At 41.7% G+C, this 22,301-nt stretch overlaps 1 protein-coding gene across 5 annotated transcripts in view; it reads right to left on the reverse strand.

The window, feature by feature from the left end:
- Positions 1-22,301, reverse strand: part of dync2i1 (dynein 2 intermediate chain 1) — a 143,133-nt gene that overhangs the window by 55,316 nt on the left and 65,516 nt on the right. For 3 of the 5 annotated variants that reach the window (XM_038798355.1, XM_038798353.1, XM_038798354.1), the window contains exons 7-12: positions 21,749-21,806; positions 11,139-11,243; positions 9,945-10,019; positions 3,428-3,617; positions 1,921-2,023; positions 550-679 (exon numbers count right to left, since the gene is read on the reverse strand). In XM_038798355.1, coding sequence (XP_038654283.1) covers positions 550-679; positions 1,921-2,023; positions 3,428-3,617; positions 9,945-10,019; positions 11,139-11,243; positions 21,749-21,806 — 661 coding nt within the window. The remainder of the gene's footprint in view (positions 1-549; positions 680-1,920; positions 2,024-3,427; positions 3,618-9,944; positions 10,020-11,138; positions 11,244-21,748; positions 21,807-22,301) is intronic. The other 2 variants (XM_038798356.1, XM_038798357.1) reach the window with 2 other exon arrangements.

The raw sequence follows: 22,301 nt of genomic DNA on the forward strand, positions 1-22,301 counted from the left end.
TGGTGAGGTAACATCCCTATAAACCTATGTGCCCTAAGACTTCAAAATCTTTCCTGAAGTCTGGTGCCCAGAATTGCCAAAGTACTCCAGGTGAAACATAACCACTGTTTAATTAAGTTCTGGTATCATTTCACTGCTTGAATATTCTCTTCCTTTATTTATAAAACCAAGTAACCCATTTGGTTTTTAACCTTTTTATTAACTGATCTTGCCATCACATTCTCTGAAATAAGTATCCGCCAATTTATATCTCACACATTCTGGTGACAAATAATTCTAGAGTTATACTACATATGGATTTAAAATAGAAAAATCAATGCTTCCCTGCTAAAATGCATATTCAACTTAAAATTTCACAAACACAAAACTTGAAAGGCCACACTGTCATTATGAACAGCCCATGTTTACTACTCAAAGTTATCGACCAAATTTTACACTTGAAGTAATGGTTATATTCAGCAAGCTGAATAATAAAAACTTACATGATTATAAATCTAGTGTAAACACCATTGCTAAACGGATACTAAATATGGGATACAGTACACAAACCTGTTTGGTGTTTGTGCGTCCAAAGTTTTTGATGTAGACATCGTACTCATTCAATGGAGGTAGATCAAACAGTGAAAAGCTAACTGAGAAATCCAAATCAATGAGTCGGAGCAGCTCCAAGCTGCGCTTTCTGCAGGGAACATCAAAGTCGGGCTTTTAACATGTACAGGAGAAAGACGAGCTTATTTCTAGACATTTCAGTGTAAAGAGCTCATCAAAAAGCTTATTGTTGAAACTAAATAAATTACCCAAAGGATCTCCTTCATCCAATCTTTCTTGCGAAGTTATAAGTTTTTGAAATATTGTGATGAACTGAAAAACTTAGATTTTTCAATTAGCAATTGGATGCAGATTAATCTTTTGTTATAGTATTGAGGAATTGGATGGAAATGGCATTAGAAGGATGAAATGCACTCAGGCGTGTCAGACACAAGATCTGGAACATGTGATGCACGTGCCGCTGCCAATGGTTGGTGGAAGAAGTGGGGTGGGGAGAGAATGTTGGGGAACAAAAATAACAGAAAGAAAGGGAGCCCAACAACAGTAACCCTGGCTGGAAAGATTGATTCCATGAGGAATGGGATAGGATTGATGGAAGAGATGAGCATGTTAAGAGCAGGATAGGGATAACATGGAAGGATGACATGCAAAGAATGAGATGGAGTAGGAAGGATAGGGATGGCATGGGATGAGATGATGGAATTGGTTAAGTGCAGCAAAATGGCAGGGGCAATTATTTGATACAACTTATTATTTTAAAGTTAGTCTTTATGCTTAAAAAAGTTAGAAAAACTGTCAGGTGAACTAAACAAATACATCAGTGCTGACTCTATAGATGAAGATGATGATATCAGTCTGTGTCCTTCAGAGCTTCTTCACAGTCTCACTCCAAAGGGATATAACCACACAAACATAGACTCAAGGAAGAAGCACCTATAATGTTGCTATGAAAACTGAATCCTAAACAAGGATTTCATAATGGAACAACATTGAAGAGACCAGCTTCCTAACGAGCAGGTTTCTATGATCATTCCTCGAATAGCATTGAGCCAACTACATTTCTCAACTCAGGAGAAAACAGTTCCAAATTAGACTTTCATATTCTATGACTATGAACAAGTTACAAGGCCAGGTTCTTGACAAAATTTGTATTTATGTCCTCAGGCTGTTTGCACATATGAACAGCTTTTTCCAAAAGGGAGAAGTTTTGACTTTGTTAAAGCCTTTGGTAAAAGAATACCTTTAATGCCTGCATATGAAGAAGTACTGTGTTGTAATAAAGGTACTAATTTCACCGCAAATGTTTTGTGGGTCCTTGCTAATATGTAACTTTTGCACATAAACTATAAGCTCTTGTTTTCAATTACCTACTTTTGTTTACTAGCCACTTTAGAAATGATCTCACGCTGCTTTGCTGCCGCAAAGTCAATGAATGTTCCCCGAACAGGTCCTCTGGTCTGCGAGTTTTCAAAATCTAAATTGGGCAACAAGTTGCGTTATGCGCTAATAAAATTAAAAGCATAATGGAAGCAACAGATAATATTGAGATAAGAAATAAATAAATACATTTCTAATTAAAATGAGTTGTTTTATTAGTTCATAGTTTTGATGGAACAGATCGAGTAGTTTAACAATATTTTCATGACACTTCAACATACTTGGTTGTCTGTTACGGTCAAGGCTTATGGTTGCATACTACATGCAGTTTCAGAGCTGAAACATTAGAACTATGAGCTTCACTAGCAATACTACAATGTGACAGGCATATGCTTAATGTTTGCACATTATGTCAAAGGCTAATTCCCATAGCTGAGCAACATTTCAAATTACATAACTGTTTGGTTTAAATTGAAGGTACAGGCCCAACAGTTCCAATCACTGGCCACACAATGGAACTATCATGGTTTCACATTTGATTCAAGCCCTACCCATCAGGATCATTGGCAGTTTGCCAATTGGTACGATTAGGGTTTTTTACCCATGAACATAACTCAATCTAAAATCTAAAGTCCCACTGCCCATGTACAGCCTGGGTGATATGCAGACTGTATACAGTAAAAGGTATGTTTCTATTTGTATCAAATTACATTCAGGGCTTCTAGATTAGTGAGCACTCTATTTTATTAAATTTAGAGTACCCAGTTCTTTATGTTTCCAAATAACGGGCAATTTAGCGTGGCCAATTCACCTACCCTGCACATTTGTGGGTTGCGGGGGTGAGACCCATGCAGACATGGATAAGTGAGCATTCTAACATGACTACGCCCTTCATTACATAATTGAGGCAGTAGCCATGAGGTACAATGCATTTTAGCAACGCTGAGTAAAATTGAACTAAACTGGTTCTTCATATGATCAGCTGTTACTTGAATGTTTGTGCACTGCAATATTACGGCAAATAAATTCAAAACATACTTCGGAACAGGTTCTACACCAACTACAACTGGTTTTAGTTATCCAAAACTGGAAGAAAACTGCCCTCATTCAAAGGGTAAATTAATACATTTTTAATAGACAGCAATTTAACATCAGCTGTACGTGTTAGCAATCGTTCAGGGTAACTTGTTTAATACCTCGCTAACACTAGTGTAAAATGAAGGAAGATTATTCACAAATTTATCCTAACAATTCCAGAGAACAGAAACACTGTTTTTTGAGTGAATACATACTCATTCAAGTGAGGGGTATCAATGCTGGGATTATAACAAAATCTGTCAAAAGCATTCATGTCAAATGGCACACATATCGTAGTATGGTGCATGAGGAAAGAAAAGGTACGCACACAGGCCAAGTTCTTAACAGATTAATCTGGTTTGGAGTTTTTAAAAAGTAATGTTGAAATGTTTTACATGGTTATTCAGATAGAAATTGACCCTACCTTTGTTTGGTTCTTCATCGAATGTCTTTCTGTGACTTCTAGTGCGTGTTTCTCTGACCTGTTCATTTTCTGCTGTAATGGCTTTTTGAATCGCTTCAAGTTCAGCTCGCTGACGTGCAGGAATTTCCTCTCGCTCCTGCTCTACCTCTTCATCTTCACAGTCACCTTCCTCAAAGTCATCCTCATAGTCCTTTACACAGAAGAACATAAATTCTTTTCGTATTTTGTAGTTATAGCTTTACAGTGTATTTTTTAATTTGGAGTACTTGGTTATTTTTAGTTCTTACAGATTTTCTGAGGACCATTTAATAACTCATGCTTATCCTATTCTTGTAAGCTACTCATAATCGTAAACATAGAAAATAGGAAGCCTTTCGAGTCTGCTCTGCCATTCATTATCATGGCTGATCATTCAACTCAATAGCCTAATTCCACCTTCACCCATATTCTTTTATCTCCTTTGCCCCAAGTGCTATCTCTAACTGCTTCTTGAACACATACAATCTTTTGTCCTCAACTATTTTCTGTGGTAACGAATTCCACAGGCTCACCACTCTCTGGGTGAATAAATTTCTCCTCATCTCTGTCCTAAATGGTCTACCCCATATCTTCAAACTGTGACCCCTGGTTGTGGACACCCCCACTATCGGGATCATCCTTCTTACATCTACCCAGTCTAGTCCTGTTAGAATTTTGTAGTTTTCCAAGAGAACACCCTCAGTCTTCTGAACTCCAGCAAATACAATCCTAACCAACTCAATCTCTCCTCATACGTCCGTCCTGCCATCCCAGGAATCAATCTGGTAAACTTTCTCTGCACTCCCTCTAGAGCAAGAACATCCTTCCTCAGATAAGGAGATCAAAACTACACACAATATTCCAGATGTGACCTCACCAAGGCCCTGTATAATTGTAGAAAGATATTCCTATTCCTGTACTCGAATCGTCTCACCATGAAGGCCAATATATCATTTGTCTTCGTTATCACCTGATGACCTTTAGCGACTGGCATACGAGGACACCAAGGTCTTGTTGCACATTCGCCTGTCCTATTTATGGCCATTCAAATAGGCTGCCTTTCTGTTTTTGCTAACAAAGTGGATAACCTCACAATTACCCAAATTATACTGCATCGCCATTCATTTGTCCACTCACTCAACTTGTCCAATTCACACTGAAGGATTTCTGCTTCCTCCTCAGAGCTCATTTTCCCACCCAACTTTGTCTCATCTATAAATTTTGAGACATTACATTTCGTTCCCTCATCTAAATCATGAATATTGTGAATAGCTGTGGTCCCAGCACCAATTCCTGTTGTACCCCACTAGTCACTGCCTGCCATTTGGAAAAAGACCCATTAATTCCTACTCTTTGTTTCTTGTCTGTCATCCAATTTTCTATCCATCTCAATACACTACCCATAATCCCATGCACTTTAATTGTGGGACTTTGTCGACAACCTTCTGAAAGTCCAAATAAACCACTTCCATTTGCTCCCCCTCATGAACTCTACTAGCTAAATCCTCAAAGAATTCCAGTAGATTTGTCAAGTATGAAATCCATGCTGACTGTCCAATCTTGACATTGTTTTATTTTTTAACTAATATTTCTTCTACTTTAATAAATACTTTTATTAAATAAAAGAGAAGTTTGTGTTCTCACTGTTACCACAAATATTTCTCCCTAATAGCTAAAAACAAATACACGACGTGACACTAGTGTTTCAGGTTGGAACACTCTTGCACATAGCATCAGTGGGGTTATATAACGCGATCATGACATACATTGTTTTTTTGAAGCCACCAGTGTTATCTATAGGTCAAGATCAAATGAACAAGATCCCCTTTGCACCCAGAATGGTGTCTCGCTTCTTCCAAGATGGCAATGCCATCCGTCAATACTGGAAAGAACATTTGCAGCAATTCCTCAATCTGGAATCCACAGTGACAGCTGATAATCTCCAGGATATCCCCCACGATCCTGTGTAGATTCAATGACTGAACCGCCATCAATGGGAGAGTTGTAACAAGCAATGAAACATGAAAAGCAACATAAGCCTACAGTCCAAATGGTATTCCAGCTGAGGTCTTCAAAGCTAGTTGGGGGGGGGGGGGGGGTCCTCAGCTGAGAATTAAAACCAATAAAAATAAATAAGGAGCTAAACCATAGATGAGAATTTCCTTAAGAATGTGATCCGTATGACTGATTATTAGAAGAATGTTTGTCTTCCAAGATTCTTGAAGCATCCATAGAAATTACTTTTATTTTGAAGTTGTTTCTTTTACTTTTCTTTATTTTAAAATTTAGAAGATTTTTCGCTGATGTCGGAAAAGTTTATGTATTATCTTGATCTGAGTTTCAATTTAATTTTGTGCAAATATGTTAAGTGAATTCTTGAAAAATAAAGTGTGTTTTGGAGACCTCTTCAACCGGACCGAGTACCTTATTCCGAGGAGAAATAAAAAGATCTTACAGTCCCCCATTATAAATTCCCCTGTTTCTGAAGGTAAGGGACCTACATTTGTCTTCACCAATCTTTTTGTCTTCACCTACCTATAGAAACTTTTGCAGTCAATGTTTATGTTCCCTGTAGGCTTATTCTCGCGCTCTATTTTCCCCATCTTAATCAATCCCTTGGTCCTCCTTTGCAGAATTCCAAACTCTTCCCAATCCTCAAACCTGTTGTTTTTTTCTTGGCCAATTTGTATGCTGGATCAAATACTCTCTCTAATTTCCCCTGTAAGGCATTGTTTGGCCACCGTTCCTATTTTACTTTTGTACTAGACAGGAATAAACAATTGTTGCAATTCCCCAATGGACTCCTTGAATGTTTGCCATTCTCTATCCACAGTCACCCCTTTAAGTAACACTTTCCAACCGAATATAGCCAACTCGTGCCTCATATCATCATGGTTTCCTTTATTAAGATTCAGGACTAGTCTCAGGGTGAACTATGTCGCTCTCCATCTTGATGAAAAATTCTATCATATGGTCACTCATCCCCAAGGGGTCTCGCACAACTAGATTGCCAATGATTAGAGTCTCATTACACAGTATCCAGTCTAGGTTGGCCTGTTCTAATTGGTTCCTCAACACATTGGTCCAGAAAACTATCCCGTATCCACTCTGGGAATTCCTCCTCTACAGTATTGTGACTAATTTGATTTGCCCAATCTATACGCAGATTCAAATCACACATAATTAAAGATGTTCCTTTATCACATGCGTCTCTAATTTCCATGCCCAAAATCACCATGACAGTTTGGGGGTCTATATACAACGCCCACTAAGGTTTTTTGCCCCTTGGTGTTACTCAGCTCGGCCCATACAGATTGCACATCATCAGAGCTAATATCCTTCCTCACTATTGCGTTAATTTCCTCTTTAACCAGCAATGCCACTCCACCGCCTTTTCCTTTTTGTCTATCCTTTCTAAAAACAGAATACCCCTGGATGTTCAGTTCCTATGCCTGGCCACTCTACAGCCACATCTCCATAATCCCGATTAAATCATACCCATTTATATCTATTTGTGGTAAATTAGTTCTTGTCTTTTTTACATTAGTGGTTCCACTCCCAATATTTTTCAGTGGCCCTGTTTGAATCTGACCTTTGATTTCCCTACATGTCTTTTGTGTTTGTTCTTGATTTCCCCCTCCTCTGACTCCTTGCATAGGTTCCCATCACCCTGCATTTTTTGTTTAAACCCCCTCGAGCCACTCCAGGAAATACTCCCCTGAGGACATCAGTCCCAGTCTGCCCATGTGTAACCTTCCAGTTTGCACTGGTCCCACCTTCCTCTAGAATCGTTCCCAATGCCCCAGGAATCTGAAACCCTCCCCCTCACATCATCTCTTCAGCCACATATTTATCTGATACATCCTGCTATTTCTACTCTGACTAGCATAGCTCTACTATGATAAGTAAATCAGTGAATTACAAACACAACTGTACACTCTGTGGTAAATGCTACATTTTTCTATTCAGTTAATGCCAATATGTAAAATATTTTTGTGCTTCAAGTTTTTCTAATGTTTTAGTTCTCAAAAAAAATGCTTGATTTTCCCTATTAATAGTTTTGCTGATTGATCAGTGTAATTAAAGGAAACTCCAAGCGTTACTTAAGGAGCAAGTAACAAAAATAATTTTTGGAAGGTTCCTATGTGAATTACAATTAAGACATGCCAAGGCCACCTCCCACGAAATGTCCCACCTGCTTCTGTCAAGAATTACTTCACAAAGATTTACTGAAACTGCACTTGCCCTCACCATTTACATTTCTTTAAAGCTACCCTTCAAGTTCAAGACCCTATCGTTCATACATTTGGAAGCCACCTCAGGAATACTTAATTTCCATCCAAAGGAATCTCAGGTGCAATCATATCAATTTTTGCAAAAGATGGATTTGGGTTTTTAAAAAACTGTCTCTAGAAATTGCAGTTTACATCAGCCTCAACTCCACTGCAATTTCAGGACCAACATGGAAAAAGTCTGCCGCAGTCATGGATAGCAGCGAAGAACTCGAGCAGTGAAATCACTATTTGTTTTGCCTTTTATCAGATCATTTTAATTTGGCCAAAGTGTAACCTCCCGACTGTTGAACTTGTAATTGTGTATGCTTGTGAGTGTGTGTGTGTGTGTGAGCGTGTGCGTGTGTTGTAAAGGTCAATGTGGGCTTACCTTTAAGAGTGGGTTTTTAGCTCAATAAAAACAATTTTTTTGTTTAAGCTCAAGAAAGTCTGTCAGACTGGTTTCTTTACCATTTTGGAAGCTTTTATTATACTGGGTTCCATTTTGCTTTAGGTTGGTTTGTCCCGTCAAGGGGTTACGGGTTCGTTCTTCCTGATATGCACCATTTTGGATGGGGGAGTGGGGTATGGAGTAATTTGGGTTTGTTTTGGTTGGGTTCTTTTCATTGTTTTCCAAGTGGGGGTCACCATGCTAGTAGTTAAGCGAGTTAACCAAAGCATGATGTGAGGGTGGGGCTGCGGCTAGTAGCTGGAGGTGGGGGATTTTGCCTGGTTGGCGGGACGAAGTAGCATGCTTAGGTTGGCTGGGTTTTCTTTGTTTAGTGAGGGTGAGGGAAAGGGCGTTCTTTGGAGTTGGGTGGGTTGGCGAACTATTCGAAGAGGAGGGGAGGCGGTGGATAGGAAGCCGGGGGGGGGGGGGGGGGGGGGGGGGGGGGGGGGGAGAATGCTGGTGACGTAGGTGTCTTGGTGGATGGATTTGGGCGAGGATGGTGATGGTAGCCATTTGGCTCGGCCTGGAGCCCAGGCAGGCCTGGATCTGGCTGCATCTCCTCACGAGGTGGAGATGGCGGATCCTACTAGAGGGGAAGGTTCCGAGATCCCCTGTCAGGGTGGTCATGTGGAACGTGAAGGGTTTAAACCGTCCGGCTAAAAGTGCTTGCTCATTTGAAGATCTTGAAAGTTGTGTAATCTTCTCGCAGGACGTGGATTTGAGGGTCAGGGGCCAGGTGAGGCTTAGGAAGGGATCGTTGGGAATGGCATTCCACTCAAATTTTAATACGAGGCCGAGAGGGGTGGCGATCTTGTTTAACAAGAGTGTGCCCTTTACAGCAGCCAGTATTTTGATGAGTCCTAGGCTGCGATATGTGGTGGTAAGTGGGGTTTTGGTGGGGGCGCCGGTAGTTTTGGTAAACACATACGCTCCAAATTTGGATGACGCTAGCTTTATTAAGAAGGTTTTTTTCTTTTTTTTAATAAAATTAAATTTATTAATTTTTTCCAATTAAGGGTCACACAAACATGGCAGAATGTGCAAACTCCACACGGACAGTGACCCAGAGCTGGGATCGAACCTGGGACCTCGGCGCCATGAGGCAGCAGTGCTAATGATTGCGCCGTCGTGCTGCCTCCTATTAAGAAGGTATTGATGGCCAACCCCGAGCTTGACTCTCATCGGTTGATCATGGGGGGGGGGGGGGGGGGGGGGAGAGATTTCAACTGTGCATTGGACCCGAGGATGAACAAATCGAGTCCCAAGTCGTGGCCTTCGTCTCTCTGATAACCCAGTGACATGTCCTACTTAGATGGAGATCAGTGGCGCCAACTAGTGGCAAGATTGGGGGACCTGGCAGAATCTGAGATTGGAAAAAATTAAATATGCCACAAGAGGGTCAGAGCAAGGATTTTACTCCAGGTGGAAGCAATTCATCAGCTTCTTCAAAGATCTGATTTGGGGAGGGGTTGTGCTATGGGATTACTATAGTTAGTTGGTAAAAACAAAAATTGACCAACTGTTTGTCTTATATTTGAATGTCCTTCGTGTGTACGTGAAATCTTTTGAATTGTTTGGAATATATATATTTTTTATGGAATTGCTTTATTTGCAGCAATATAATAATGGGCATTAATATGTATCGTACATGACTTTTAAAACTTGTGATAGGATCTGGAAACCTGCTTAACCCAGACATCAAGGTAAATCTGAAAATGCTATCTTTGTATATTTCAAACCATGTTTATCACACACACTATAGACTAATGGTTAATACCTCAAAGTCGTTGTCATAGTTCGATGATTCAATAGTAGACTGGCTCTCCATAGCAATTTCCTCTCCTTCAACAAACTGCAAAGAAATTTATAGTTGTTTAGAAATAGAATAACACAGTCACCTGCAGCAATTCTGACATCAGATACAAACAACTCCCAGTTATTGAACCATTTCCCAGCAATGTAAAGTTTTCATTATGACAACCTTTTTTGCTCTGGTGAAAAGTGCAAGAGAAAATCTGACACTGCACTTCAAATCAAGAACTGATGTGGTAAAGACGTGAAGCAAACAATTTCTACTGGTCAATGAGTCAATAACTGAGTGACATAAATTTAAGTTGACAAAAGAAAAAACAATGAGGGAAAAGTACACGAAGGCTTGCTTGCTAGGCCTTGGAAAATCCCACCCAGAATCGAGGCAATAGTTTTGAAAGGGGAAGTTGGTAAATATTATTCACAGATTTAAAAAAATTAAAAGCTTATGGAGAGCATGTGGAGAAAGGGGCAGTGAAAAAAAATTACATTCTCAAAACCCAACAGGAATTAATAACTGAAGGAATAAGATTCCAGACTTATAATAGACTCTCTTTAAAAAAAAAAATTGTCTTCAGCAAACAAAATTATAAAATAATTCCTTCACAATTCTTGCGGGGGGTGGGGGGGGGTGACTTCAATAGAGGGGGGACCATCAGCATACAGCAAAGTCAGGGGCAGCACAGGGGCGCAGTGGTTACCACTGCTGCCTACGGCACCAAGGACCCGGGTTCGATCCCAGCCCCAGGTCACTGTCTGTGTGGAGTTTGCACATCTCCCTGTGACTGCGTGGGTTTTGCCCCCACAAGGTGGATTTGCCATGCTAAATTTCCCCTTAATTGGAGAAAAAAATAATTGTGAACTCTTAAATTTTTTTTTAAAAGCACACAGCAAAGTCTTTGTGGATGTCATTCACTGTCAGCTTTCATGATTTTATAATTTTGAAAAGAATGAACAAAACCCACTTCATCTAACTAGAAATTTTGAAAACAGATAAACGTAACATATATATGAACTTGCTCAATTAATAAAACCCTGCGTATTTTGAAAAAACCTAAACTAACCCACTTTCTGCAATAGTCTAGCATTTCCAATGAAGGAATGGAATAGCTTTAAACACTGATTTTATTGAACTACTTCACAAGAAAGGTCAAATTCTTACAGCATCATCATCAATTAATCCGACCTGACTGGACCGCCATGTGGATGGAAATCTGTCTCTACCCTGCGATTTTGCCCGGAACATAGTTGAAAAGACAGATAAGAGCTACAATAAACACAAAGCATTTTACATAGTGGAAACTGTGATAGTCCTACAGAAGTTAACTAAAGGAATAAAGCAGTTCATGTCACCAGATGATGGAGCATGGACACAAATCTGAAAATACCATGTGGAATTCAGTTCCATATTCTCGCCCCTAGAGGGCTCCAGACTACCTTATAAATAAGTTTCATTGTGACATTGACTAACTGCGAACAAGGGTAATGAAAAAAATTACCTCTGGTTCCTAAAAACATTTTTATCTGATCTTGTATTTAAAATCCAAAATTTTCATATTGGAAGAAGCATCACCTTGATGTCAAGAAATAAATAGCTCAACAAAAATACCATGAAGTTACATTACTTTAATTAAAAAGAGCACTTCTATTAAATTAAGTAAAGGCAGAGCATATCAATTTCTTCTTAGAAGGGACAAGTTAAATTCTCTCCGCTTATAAATCTGACCATGAAAGCAAGAGGAGAACCCAGTGGATGCATAAAGTTTCTCCTTTTTTGACTGATATCAATCCCTACCTGCCTTCTCACCATATTCCTCAAACTTTTCACATCAATTGGCTCTTGCGGTTATACATTTTATGTTACACATTTCAATAGTGTTCCCTGGTAACTTGTTGCACAAGCAGATTACCCTTTTCAGCAAGGACGACAATGCAAACTGTAATTGTCAATAGAACTACATGAAAGGTACAAAATTAAGTGGCAGACATTCAGCACGATTCTTTGAACTGGCAAAAAAATAACTTATCAACTACAAGATTGACTGGATCCCTGTTGGATCCAATCAATAAGTCAAAGTAACATCATTTTGTTAAATTTAATAGCATTCAAATTTAAAAGAACACAGATTTATTCTAAAAGGTTTTGAATAGTTAATAAACCACCATTAGCTATGAACGGAGTGATTCTCATCGCTCATCATTTTTGGCCAGAAGCATACAGGCAGAAACCTAAAAAGGTGTATTATGTTTGCAAGTCTAATTACAGAGAATTGTTAACAAAAATGGGTGCAAAGTTAACATTGTGATTAAAAGGGGCACAGCCGACTAGAATGAGGTAAATCCATTCATCTTAAAAGAGGTTGTTTTCAGAATGTAACTACAGAGGTTTTATGAACATTTACTGAATCAGATGGTTGAATGAGCCATTCGCTTATACTACCTCAAGCACCACTGAAATCAATGTTGGAAAACTAGATGCCCTGTACCGACGGACAGATGGTGTGGTGATTTGTGTTGATTGTCCCTTTAAGGGCAATACAACAGAGTAAGGGCCACAGAATGGGTAATCATCCCAGCGGGTGGAGTCCTCTCGAGGCAGAAGACATGTAGGGGATTAGGTGCAGCTGAGCTGGCTGCTGTACTGTTGTACAGTTCTTCTTATTAATAAATCCTTTTGTCTTTGTAGTGAATGCTGTGAAAGTGCATAATTACAGATGGGTTACTTACTGAACCCAATAGTCAGTCTGCATCCTGTATGCCTGTGCCAATAGAACCAAGCAAATCACAGAGGGACAATACAAGGGAGATTAAGTCTGATCTATGGAAGTATACAGCATAGCTATTTGGCCCATCATGTATATGCTAGCTCCCTGTAAGCACAATTGAGTGAGTCCCACTGACCACTAATCCCACTAGCCTTTTCCCCCATGACGCTGCAAATCTTGCCTCTTCACTTAATTATCCAATTCTCTTTGAAATCCGAGGCTGAATTCGCTACCACCACACTCGGCAGTGCATTCCAGATTCTAACTTGTATAGAGGTTTTTACTCATATTGTTTCTGGTTCTTTTGCTAATCACCTTAAATCAGTTTCCTCTGGTTGTTCGCTCTGCTGCCAATAGGAACAATTACTCCCGATATACTCTGGCTAAACCCTTCATAATATCGAACACCTCTATCAAATCTTCCCTCAACCTTCTCTTCTCCAAAAAGAACAGTTTCAGCTTCCCTAATTTACCTATGTAACTATCTCTTATCTCTCGTAAATATTCTTGTATTTTTTTCTGCACCCTTTCTAATGTATTTACATCCTTCTGTCATGCGAGTACCTTTAAGAACTGGGCGTCTATCAAATAGCTGTAGTGGATGTACCTTTAAGAAATGGGGTTCATCAAATAGCTGCAGTGATGTCAGAGTGTGGGTGGAGCTGGGCTGTCTGTCTGCTTTACTTTAGGCTGGCAGCTAGAGTGTGTGCTTGGTTTTGTTTTGCAGATTGGGAGCTGCAACCAGAGAAAAAACGTGTAATTCTGATTTCTCTCTGTATGAAAAGAATGCTTTTCACTTGCTAAGTTAACAGTGATAACTGTTCTCAGTAGAAAATTTAAACCTGCTGTCTTTCTGTAAAAAGGATCTTTGTCTTTTGGATTTTGCAAGGAAAGATTCAAATTACTTACAAGTTACTTATAGAGTAATGTATTCTTTGGGGGGAGTATTTGAGTTGATAGTTGCTAAGATGTTTACTGTGTGTGTTTAAAAATGTTAACTGGCTTCATAGAATAAACATTGTTTTTGTTTAAACATATTTCAGCTCTCTGTTGCACCACACCTGTAAAGTAGGCCCTTGTGCTCCCCATAACCAAAATCTATTTAACGTTATGGGTCAGGTGAACTCCACGATACACTTTGGAGTTCTCTAAACCCTGGCCCGTAAACACTTCCTAAAGTGTGCCATTCAGAACTGAACATAATACTTCATTTGAGGCAAAGTCAATGTTTTATAAAGATTAACCGTAACCTTCTGTTTTGTACTCTGCCTCTATTTATAAAATCTACGATTTTGCATTCCTTTGGTGCCGCATTCTCAATCTGGCTTGCCCTGCCACTTTAATGATTTATACACATATATCCCTGTCCTTCTGCTCCTGCGTCCACTTTAGAATTGTATTCTTTATTTTATACAGCCTTTCCTCGTTGTTCCCACCAAAATGCACCACTTCATACTTGATAATCCTCTGCATTACTGTGCATTTCACCAGCCAGTCTATATCCTCTTGAAGTCTATCACTATTCTCCCCTCACAGTTAATAGCAGCGAGAAGGTTCTGTATTCTGTACATTTTGAAATTGTGACATGCACTCCCAAATCTCGGCCACGAATATAGATCAGGAAAAGCAGCAAACTTAATACCACCCACTGGAGAACCCCACTACATATACCTTTCCACTAATCTGAAAATTACCCCATTATTCAATTGAAGAACTGAGTCAAAAAAGGGGGACAAAACAGTCAGTGACTTAAGGATGAGTGAGAAATACTGTTGATGATAAACATAGGGAGAGAAGAACTATTGAGGGGATTAGCAACCTTGAAAATGGACAAGTCACTATGATTGGATGAAATATATCCTGGGCAGTCAAAAGAAGCCAGGGAGGAAATACCAGATGCTCTGACCATCATTGGAGGACTGCTAACGTTGTACCTTCATTTAACAAAGGAGGAAGGGATAAACTGAATAATTACAAACCAGTCAGTCTAGCCTCGGTAGTAGGAAAATTAGTGAAAACAATTCTGTGAGACAGGGTAAACTGTCACTTAGAAAGGGAGTAATCAACAACAGTCAACATGGATTTGTTAAGGGAAAGCTGTGTCTGACTAACTTGATTAAAATTTTTGAGCTGGTAACAAGGAGGACTGATTAGGGTAGAACAGTTGATATGGTCTGCATGGATTTTAGCAAGGATTTTGATACGGTGCCACATTGCAGGCTGGTTTAAAAAATAGAAGGCCATGGGATCCAGGGAATGTATCAAGCTGGATACAAAATTGGCTCAGCGGCAGGCAATAAAGAATAATGGTTGTCAGGTCTTTTATTCCCTTTTATGTTGGCTGCCAACTCTTCTCATTTGTTGTTCATATTTTGCTTGACTTCACCTCTGAACTTCCTATATTCAGCTGCTTCTCACTTGTATTATCAGCCTGGCATTTTATTTCTGCTTTCTCTTACTTCTCTATCTCTTTTGTCACCCCACTGAAATTGGCTCTCCCTCAATTAATGATTTTTACTGTTGTGAAGTTCGGCACAAAACAGTCTGTCAGACAGTCCAGAACATTATCAGGAACGCTATGTGTTGCTGTGAGACAAGACTTTCAGAGGTGTCATGATCTTGATGCAAATAATCTAGCGCTGCACTTATATACAATAATAATGAATGAGTGGCGAACAGTAATTTCTATACAGGGCACAGTTGGATGCTGATATAATCACATCTGTTGGAGAGCAATTAATATAGAAATGGTAATGGTCAACCACTTGAGGAAGAGACAATAAAATTAGAAATGGAAAAATAAATACAGTTCACTTTCTTTTATAAACAAACAACAATTTTCATTTGTATAGCTCCTTTAATGTAAAAATCGTCCCAAGGCACTTTAGAGAACAAGAGATCCAAAAGGCACATTGAGAGATAGATGAAGTGACTGGGTGTTTGGTAAAAGTTGGGTTTTGCAGAGACTTTTAAAGATTAAAAGAAAAGAGGTCATGTGAGAATTGCAAAGTCTGTACATCGAGGTTGAGGGGGGAAATGCAGAAAAGGTCAGAATCAGAGGAACAGATTTTGCAAAAGGTTTTCAAATTGCACGCCTGGAGGACACTGAAGAAAATTAGGTTTAGTGAAGTCATGGAAGAATTTGAAGATAAAGGCCAGGCTTTTGAATTAAATGTGTTGAGGGATATCTGCCAATGCAAATTACCTTGAACCAGGCAGCTAAAGTTTTGACAAATTGGAACTGATGAAGGTTGAAAATGTTTTTCTTTATTCTTTCATGGAATGTAGGAGTCGCTGACAAAACCTGCATTTGTTGCCCATTCCTAATCTCCATTAAACTGAACATTTCTGAGGACAGCTAAGAATCAACCTCATTGCACATAAGCAATGGTAAGGATGGCCGGTTTCCCTCACCTAAAGGACATCAGTGAACCAGATGGGCTTTTATGACAATCTATGATTATCTCATGGTCACCATTACGGAGACTAAATTCACATTCCAGATTTATCAAATTAATTTAAATTCCACCAGCTATCGTGGTGGGATTTGAACCCATGTCCCCAGAGCATTAGCTTGGGCTACTGGATTACTAGTCTGGTGACTAGTAGATCTCCCAGAAAGAACAAGGAAGATATTCGAGAAATTGAGTAGAATTAAAGCATTAAAAGGGTTTCAGAAGTGGAAGGTTGAGGAATAGATGAAAGTGGGCAGTGTTCTGGATGTGTAAGTGTTAGGAAAACAAAGGTGTTAAACATTAGAATAAGGTATAGTTTTAAGTGCATTTAATTTTATGTTTCTGTGGAAGGAAGGATAAAACCTACCTTTAGATACATGCTGGACAAAGGTATCTGTAGGGGCAGGGTGAGTTCCAACTGTGACGTTTTTGTGCTTAGAGAAGGTTGCAACGTGAAGAGCAAATAAAAGCCTCGAGAAGGATAAGTCATTGCTCAGTAACTTTTAAGTTTTAATTTAGCCAATTTGAGGGAAGGAGACAGGTCCTCGAGGAGTGAACATCTCCCAATCCTGTCAGACGAAATATCGGACAGGATGAGAGCTGCAAAGAAGCAGACCTCCTAATGTACAAGTTACAGTCCAGATAATCAGGGAATTGGGACAGAAAGAATGTCATAAGACAGCTGAAGTTAAGAGGACAGAACCCAAGGTATTGTTCAAAAGAATTCAAGGAGAGTAAACAAAGTATTCTGAGTTAGCAGTAACTAGATTTAAAGTGGGACAGCAGCCTTCAAAGGCAAATCAAACGTCTGATGCTATTTTAATACAGGCTGGGAATCGAGGGTTAAAACAATTGTGAGCAGTTTGCACAGCAGTCAAGACAAAGAATCCTAAAGGGACTGATGTGAAATCCTGGGTTGGATGTGCTGTTAAAAGTGGAGCAGAAGGGTGGCATGCGGCACAGTGGTTAGCACTGGGACTGCAGCGCTGAGGACCCGGGTTCAAATCCCAGCCCTGGGTCACTGTCCATGTGGAGCTGCACATTCTCTCCACGTCTGCGTGGGTTTCATCTCCACAACCCAAAGATGTGCAGGTTAGGTGGATTTGCATGCTAAATTGCCCCTTAATTGGAAAAAAAAAATTCTAATAAACATTTTATGGAGGTAGTTTTGGTTTTACAACAACAAAATAAACAAGGTACATGAATTTATAGTGCAAAAGCCGTCTTCCTCCCTTATAGGTCCCACCTTTATTAACCCCCTACACTAAACTAAGTTAACCCCCCCCCCCACCTTCTGCTGATGATTAATTTTCCACAAACGGTTGCCACTTTCGGGCGAACCCTAACATTGATCCTCTCAAGGCGAACTTGATTTGATCAAAGCAGGGAAAGCTAGCCATGTCAGATAGCCAGGTGCAGGGCTTTGGGTCCTTCCAAACCAATAATATCCGTCTCCGGGCTACCAGGGAAGCAAAGGCCAGAACGTCTGCCTCTTTCTCCTGGATTCCCGGATCTTCCGACACCCCGAAAATCACCACCTCTGGACTCGGTACCACCCTTGTTTTCAACACCGTGGACATGACATCCGCAAACACCTGCCAAAATCCCCTAAGCTTCGGACATGTCCAGAACATGTGGACATGGTTCGCTGGTCTCCCGTACACCTTGCACACCTGTCTTCTACTCCAAAGAACCTGCTCATCTGGGCCACTGTTATGTGGGCCCGGTGAACAACCTTAAACTGTATCAGGCTGAGCCTGGCACATGTTGTGGACGCGTTGACTCTACTCAGCATGTCCGCCCAGAGACCATCCTCTATCTCTCCGTCCAGCTCCTCTTCCCACTTGCACTTCAGCCCCTCCGTCTGCGTCCCCTCTGACCCCCATGAGTTCCCTGTAGATGTCGGAGACCTTCCCTTCTCCCACCCACACTCCGGAAACTACCCTGTCCTGTATCACCCTTGGTGGTAGGAGCGGGAAGGTTGAAACCTGCCTACGCAGGAAGTCCCGCACGTGCAGTACCTAAATTAGTTTTCCCTCACCAATCCAAATTTCTCCTCCAGCTCCCTCAGGCTAGGAAAGCTTCCCTTTAAAAACCTATCTCCCATCCTCTCAATCCCTGCTCTCTGCCTTCTCCAAAACCCCCCATCCATCCTTCCCGGGGCAAACCGGTGATTATTACAGATTGGAGACCACACCAATGCTCCCTTCGCTCCCACATCTCGTCCATTTCCCCCCAGACTCTCAGGGCCGCCATCACCATGGGCTGGTGGAGTACTGTGCCAGCGGGAAGGGCAGAGGTGCCGTTATCAGTGCCCTTAAGCTGGTGCCCTTACATGAAGCCGCCTCCATAAACTCCCATGCCAACCCCTCCCCCACCACCCACTTCCTGATCATGGCTATATTCGCCGCCCAATAGTAACTGCTGAAGTTTGGCAGCGCCAGCCCACCCTCTCCCCGGCTCCGCTTTTTTACTCATGGGGTCTTGCCCGCCCATACAAAGCCAGTGATCACTTTGTTGACCAGTTTAAAAAGGACCTCGGAATAAAGATGGGGAGACACTGAAACACAAACAGGATTCTCGGGAGGACAGTCATCTTCACCGTTTGGGCCCTCCCAGCTAATGACAACGGGAGTTCCACCTCCGAAAATCGTCCTTCATTTGGTCTACTAGTCAGGCCAGATTTAGTTTCTGCAGCCATTCCTATTCCCGCGCCACTTGGTTGCCGAGGTACCGAAAGCTTCCTCCTACTACTCTAAACGGCAGTTCCCCCAGTCGCCTCTCCTGTCCCCTTGCCTGGATCACAAACATCTCGCTTTTCCACATATCCCCGCCTCGTCCCCCGATGCAGCCTAAAGTAGTCCGACGTTGTCCTATTCATCCGTACGCTCGCCACAGGAGCCTGATACAGCAATCTGACCCCGTCAATAAAGCCCCGCCCAAATCCAAACCGTCCCAGTACCTCCCACAGATAATCCCATTCTACAGCCTTCTCTGCGTCCATTGCGACCACTACCTCCACCTCCCTACCTTCCGGTGGCATCATGATCACTTTTAACAACCTTCTTACATTGGCCACCAACTGCCTTCCCTTAACAAACCCCGTCTGGTCCTCCCCAATAACATCCGGCACACAGTCCTCAATCCTAGAGGGCAAAATGTTGGCCAGCAGTTCGGCGTCCACATTCAATCGGGATATCGGCCTGCAGGACCCACACAGCTCCAGGTCCTTGTCCCGCTTCAGGATCAGCGAAATCGTGGCCTGTGACATCGTCGGGAGAAGCACCCCACGCTCTCTTGCCTCATTGAATGTCCTCATCAACAGCGGCCCCAATATCCCAGAGAACTTTTTATAGAACTCCACTGGGTACCCGTCCGGCCCCGGGGTTTTACCCGGCTGCATGGCCTTCAGACCCTCCGCTATCTCTTCCATCATGATCGGGGCCCCCAGCCCTTCTATCAGCTCCCCGTCCACCTTCGGGAAATTCAACCCCGCCCTAAGAAGTGCCTCATCCCCTCTGACCCAGCTGGGAGTTCCGATCCATACAGCCTACTACAAAACTCCTTAAACACCTTATTCACCCCCTGCTGAGTCTCCAACCAGGCTCCCGTCCCCATCCTTTACTTTCCCTATCTCCCTGGCTGCCTCCCTCTTTCTAAGCTGCTATGCAAGCATTCTGCTTGCCTTCTCTCCAGGCTCATAAATCACCCCCCTCGCCTTTCTCAGCTGCTCTGCCACCCTCCCTATGGTTAACAAGCCGAACTCCGCCTGTAAACTCCGCCTGTAGCCTCCGCCGTTCCCTTAAAAGCCCTGCCTCTGGGGTCTCCGTATACCTCCTGCCGACCTGTAATATCTCCTTTATCAGTCGGGCTGTCTCTGGATTGGATTTGATTATTGTCACGTGTACCGAGGTACAGTGAAAAGTATTTTTCTGCGAGCAGCTGAACAGATCATTAAGTATATGGGAAGAAAAGGGAAGAAAAGAAAATACACTGTCTACCTTCTCCCTGTGGGCCCGTATCGAGATCAGCTCCCCTCTAACCAATTCCTTCAATGCCTCCCAGACCACCACGGCCAAAACATCCCCCATGTCGTTGACTTCCAGGTAGTTCTGAATACATTTCCTCAGCCGCCCGCACACCTCTTTGTCAGCTAGAAGTCCCACGTCTAACCTCCAGTGTGGGCGCTGGTTACTGTCTTTACTAACCTGTAGGTCAACCTAGTGCTGGGCATGGTCTGAGATTGTGATCGCTGAGTACCCCCGTGTCCACCACCCCCGTCAGGAGAGCCCTATTTAAAATGAAAAAAATCAACCCGGGTGTATAATTTACGCACGTGAGAGTAGGCGGCGAACTCCCTCACTCTCGGCTGCCCAAATCTCTGTGGACCCACCCCCACCATCTGCTCCATGAACCATTTTAGTTCCTTTGCCATTGCTGGCACCCTGCCCGTTTTTGAGCTTGACCGGTCTAAACCAGGGTCAATAACTGTGTTGAAGTCCCCTCCCATAACCATCTTATGCGAATCCAGGTCCGGTATCTTCCCCAGTATCCACTTTATAAACTCCACATCGTCCCAATTTGGCGCATACACATTTACTAGAACCATCTTCACCCCCTCCAATTTCCCACTGACCATAATGTACCAGCCTCCCACATCCGAAACTATTCTTCCCACCTCAAACACCACTCACTTGTTGATCAGGATCGCGACCCCATTAGTCTTCGAGTCCAGTCCCGAGTGAAAAACCTGTCCGACCCATCCCTTCCTTAATTGAATCAAGTCAGCTATTCTAAGGTGCGTCTCCTGTAGCATTACCACGTCCGCCTTCAGTCCTCCCAAATGCGTGAACACGTGTGCCCTTTTGACTGGCACATTTAGCCCTCGTACATTTCAGGTGATCAGCGTAGTTGGGGGGCTCATCACCCCCATTCTGGGATCTTCCCATCCAGTAAGAACATAAACTAGGATTATAACATAAATAAACATGGTGCTGTATCATGTGGAGTTTCAATTTCAGCTCTGCATTGAGAAAGCCACTAAGGTTTGACATTATCTGACTCAGTCTAGGAGGGGGATAGAATCAGCAGCAAGAGGGCAGTGTTATGAACAATAGGAGCCAAAAAATAATGGTTTAGATCTTCTCAATGATCAATCGGAGGAGGTTTTGATACATTCCCAATATCTAGACTTGGGAGTCTTACAGATGAGAACAGGTTGCAGGGTCAAGAAGGATGGTGGAGAGTTGAAAGAGTAGAAGAATGGTGGGTGGGTGTAAAATGGAAATTGATCCCATGCCTGTAAATGAGGTCAGCAAGATGCAGCATATAGATGAAGGAAGTGGAGCAAGCCAAAAATAGATCACTAATTACCAGTTTTGACATAACTGTAAGAGAATGGCTTTGTAACTTTCTCACTTTGTGACAGATCAAACGGGTTTGTGTGTCAGACTGGGCCAAAAACAGCAATAACCTTTTAAGCAATATTACGCATCCACCAAAACTAATAAGCAGTTATCAGCTTAAGAAATTAACATAACATGGAAAATTACCTCTTCTGTGAGAGTTTCTGTTGGTTTCTTTTGACTATCAATTTGTTCTTTTGTACTTCTAAAAATAAATACAATAGATTCAAAAATAAAGTTCATAAATTGCACACAAGCTCATATCACTATCAAAAGTTCCTTTCGAACAAATCAAACTGATTCAAAGAATTGTAATTAATTTTATATCTTTTTCTATTTCGATGTATATTTTAATACTACGGATTTAATGATTTATGAGCATACGAAACAGGAACAGAAGTACGCCAATAAGCCCTTTGAGCCTGCTTCTCCATTCAATTTGGGCAGCACAATAGCACAGCGGTTAGCACTGTTGCTTCACAGCGCCATGTTCCCAGGTTCGATTCCCGGCTTGGGTCACTGAATATGCGGAGTCTGCATGTTCTCCCCGTGTCTGCGTGGGTTTCCTCCGGTTTCCTCCCACAAGTCCCGAAAGACATGCTGTTAGGTAAATTGGACATTCTGAATTCTCCATGTGTACCAGAATGTGGCGACTAGGGGATTTTCACAGTAACTTCATTGCAGTGTTAATGTAAGCTTA

Source organism: Scyliorhinus canicula, chromosome 5 (genome assembly GCF_902713615.1).
Source record: "Scyliorhinus canicula chromosome 5, sScyCan1.1, whole genome shotgun sequence".
Taxonomy (NCBI): Eukaryota; Metazoa; Chordata; class Chondrichthyes; order Carcharhiniformes; family Scyliorhinidae; genus Scyliorhinus; species Scyliorhinus canicula.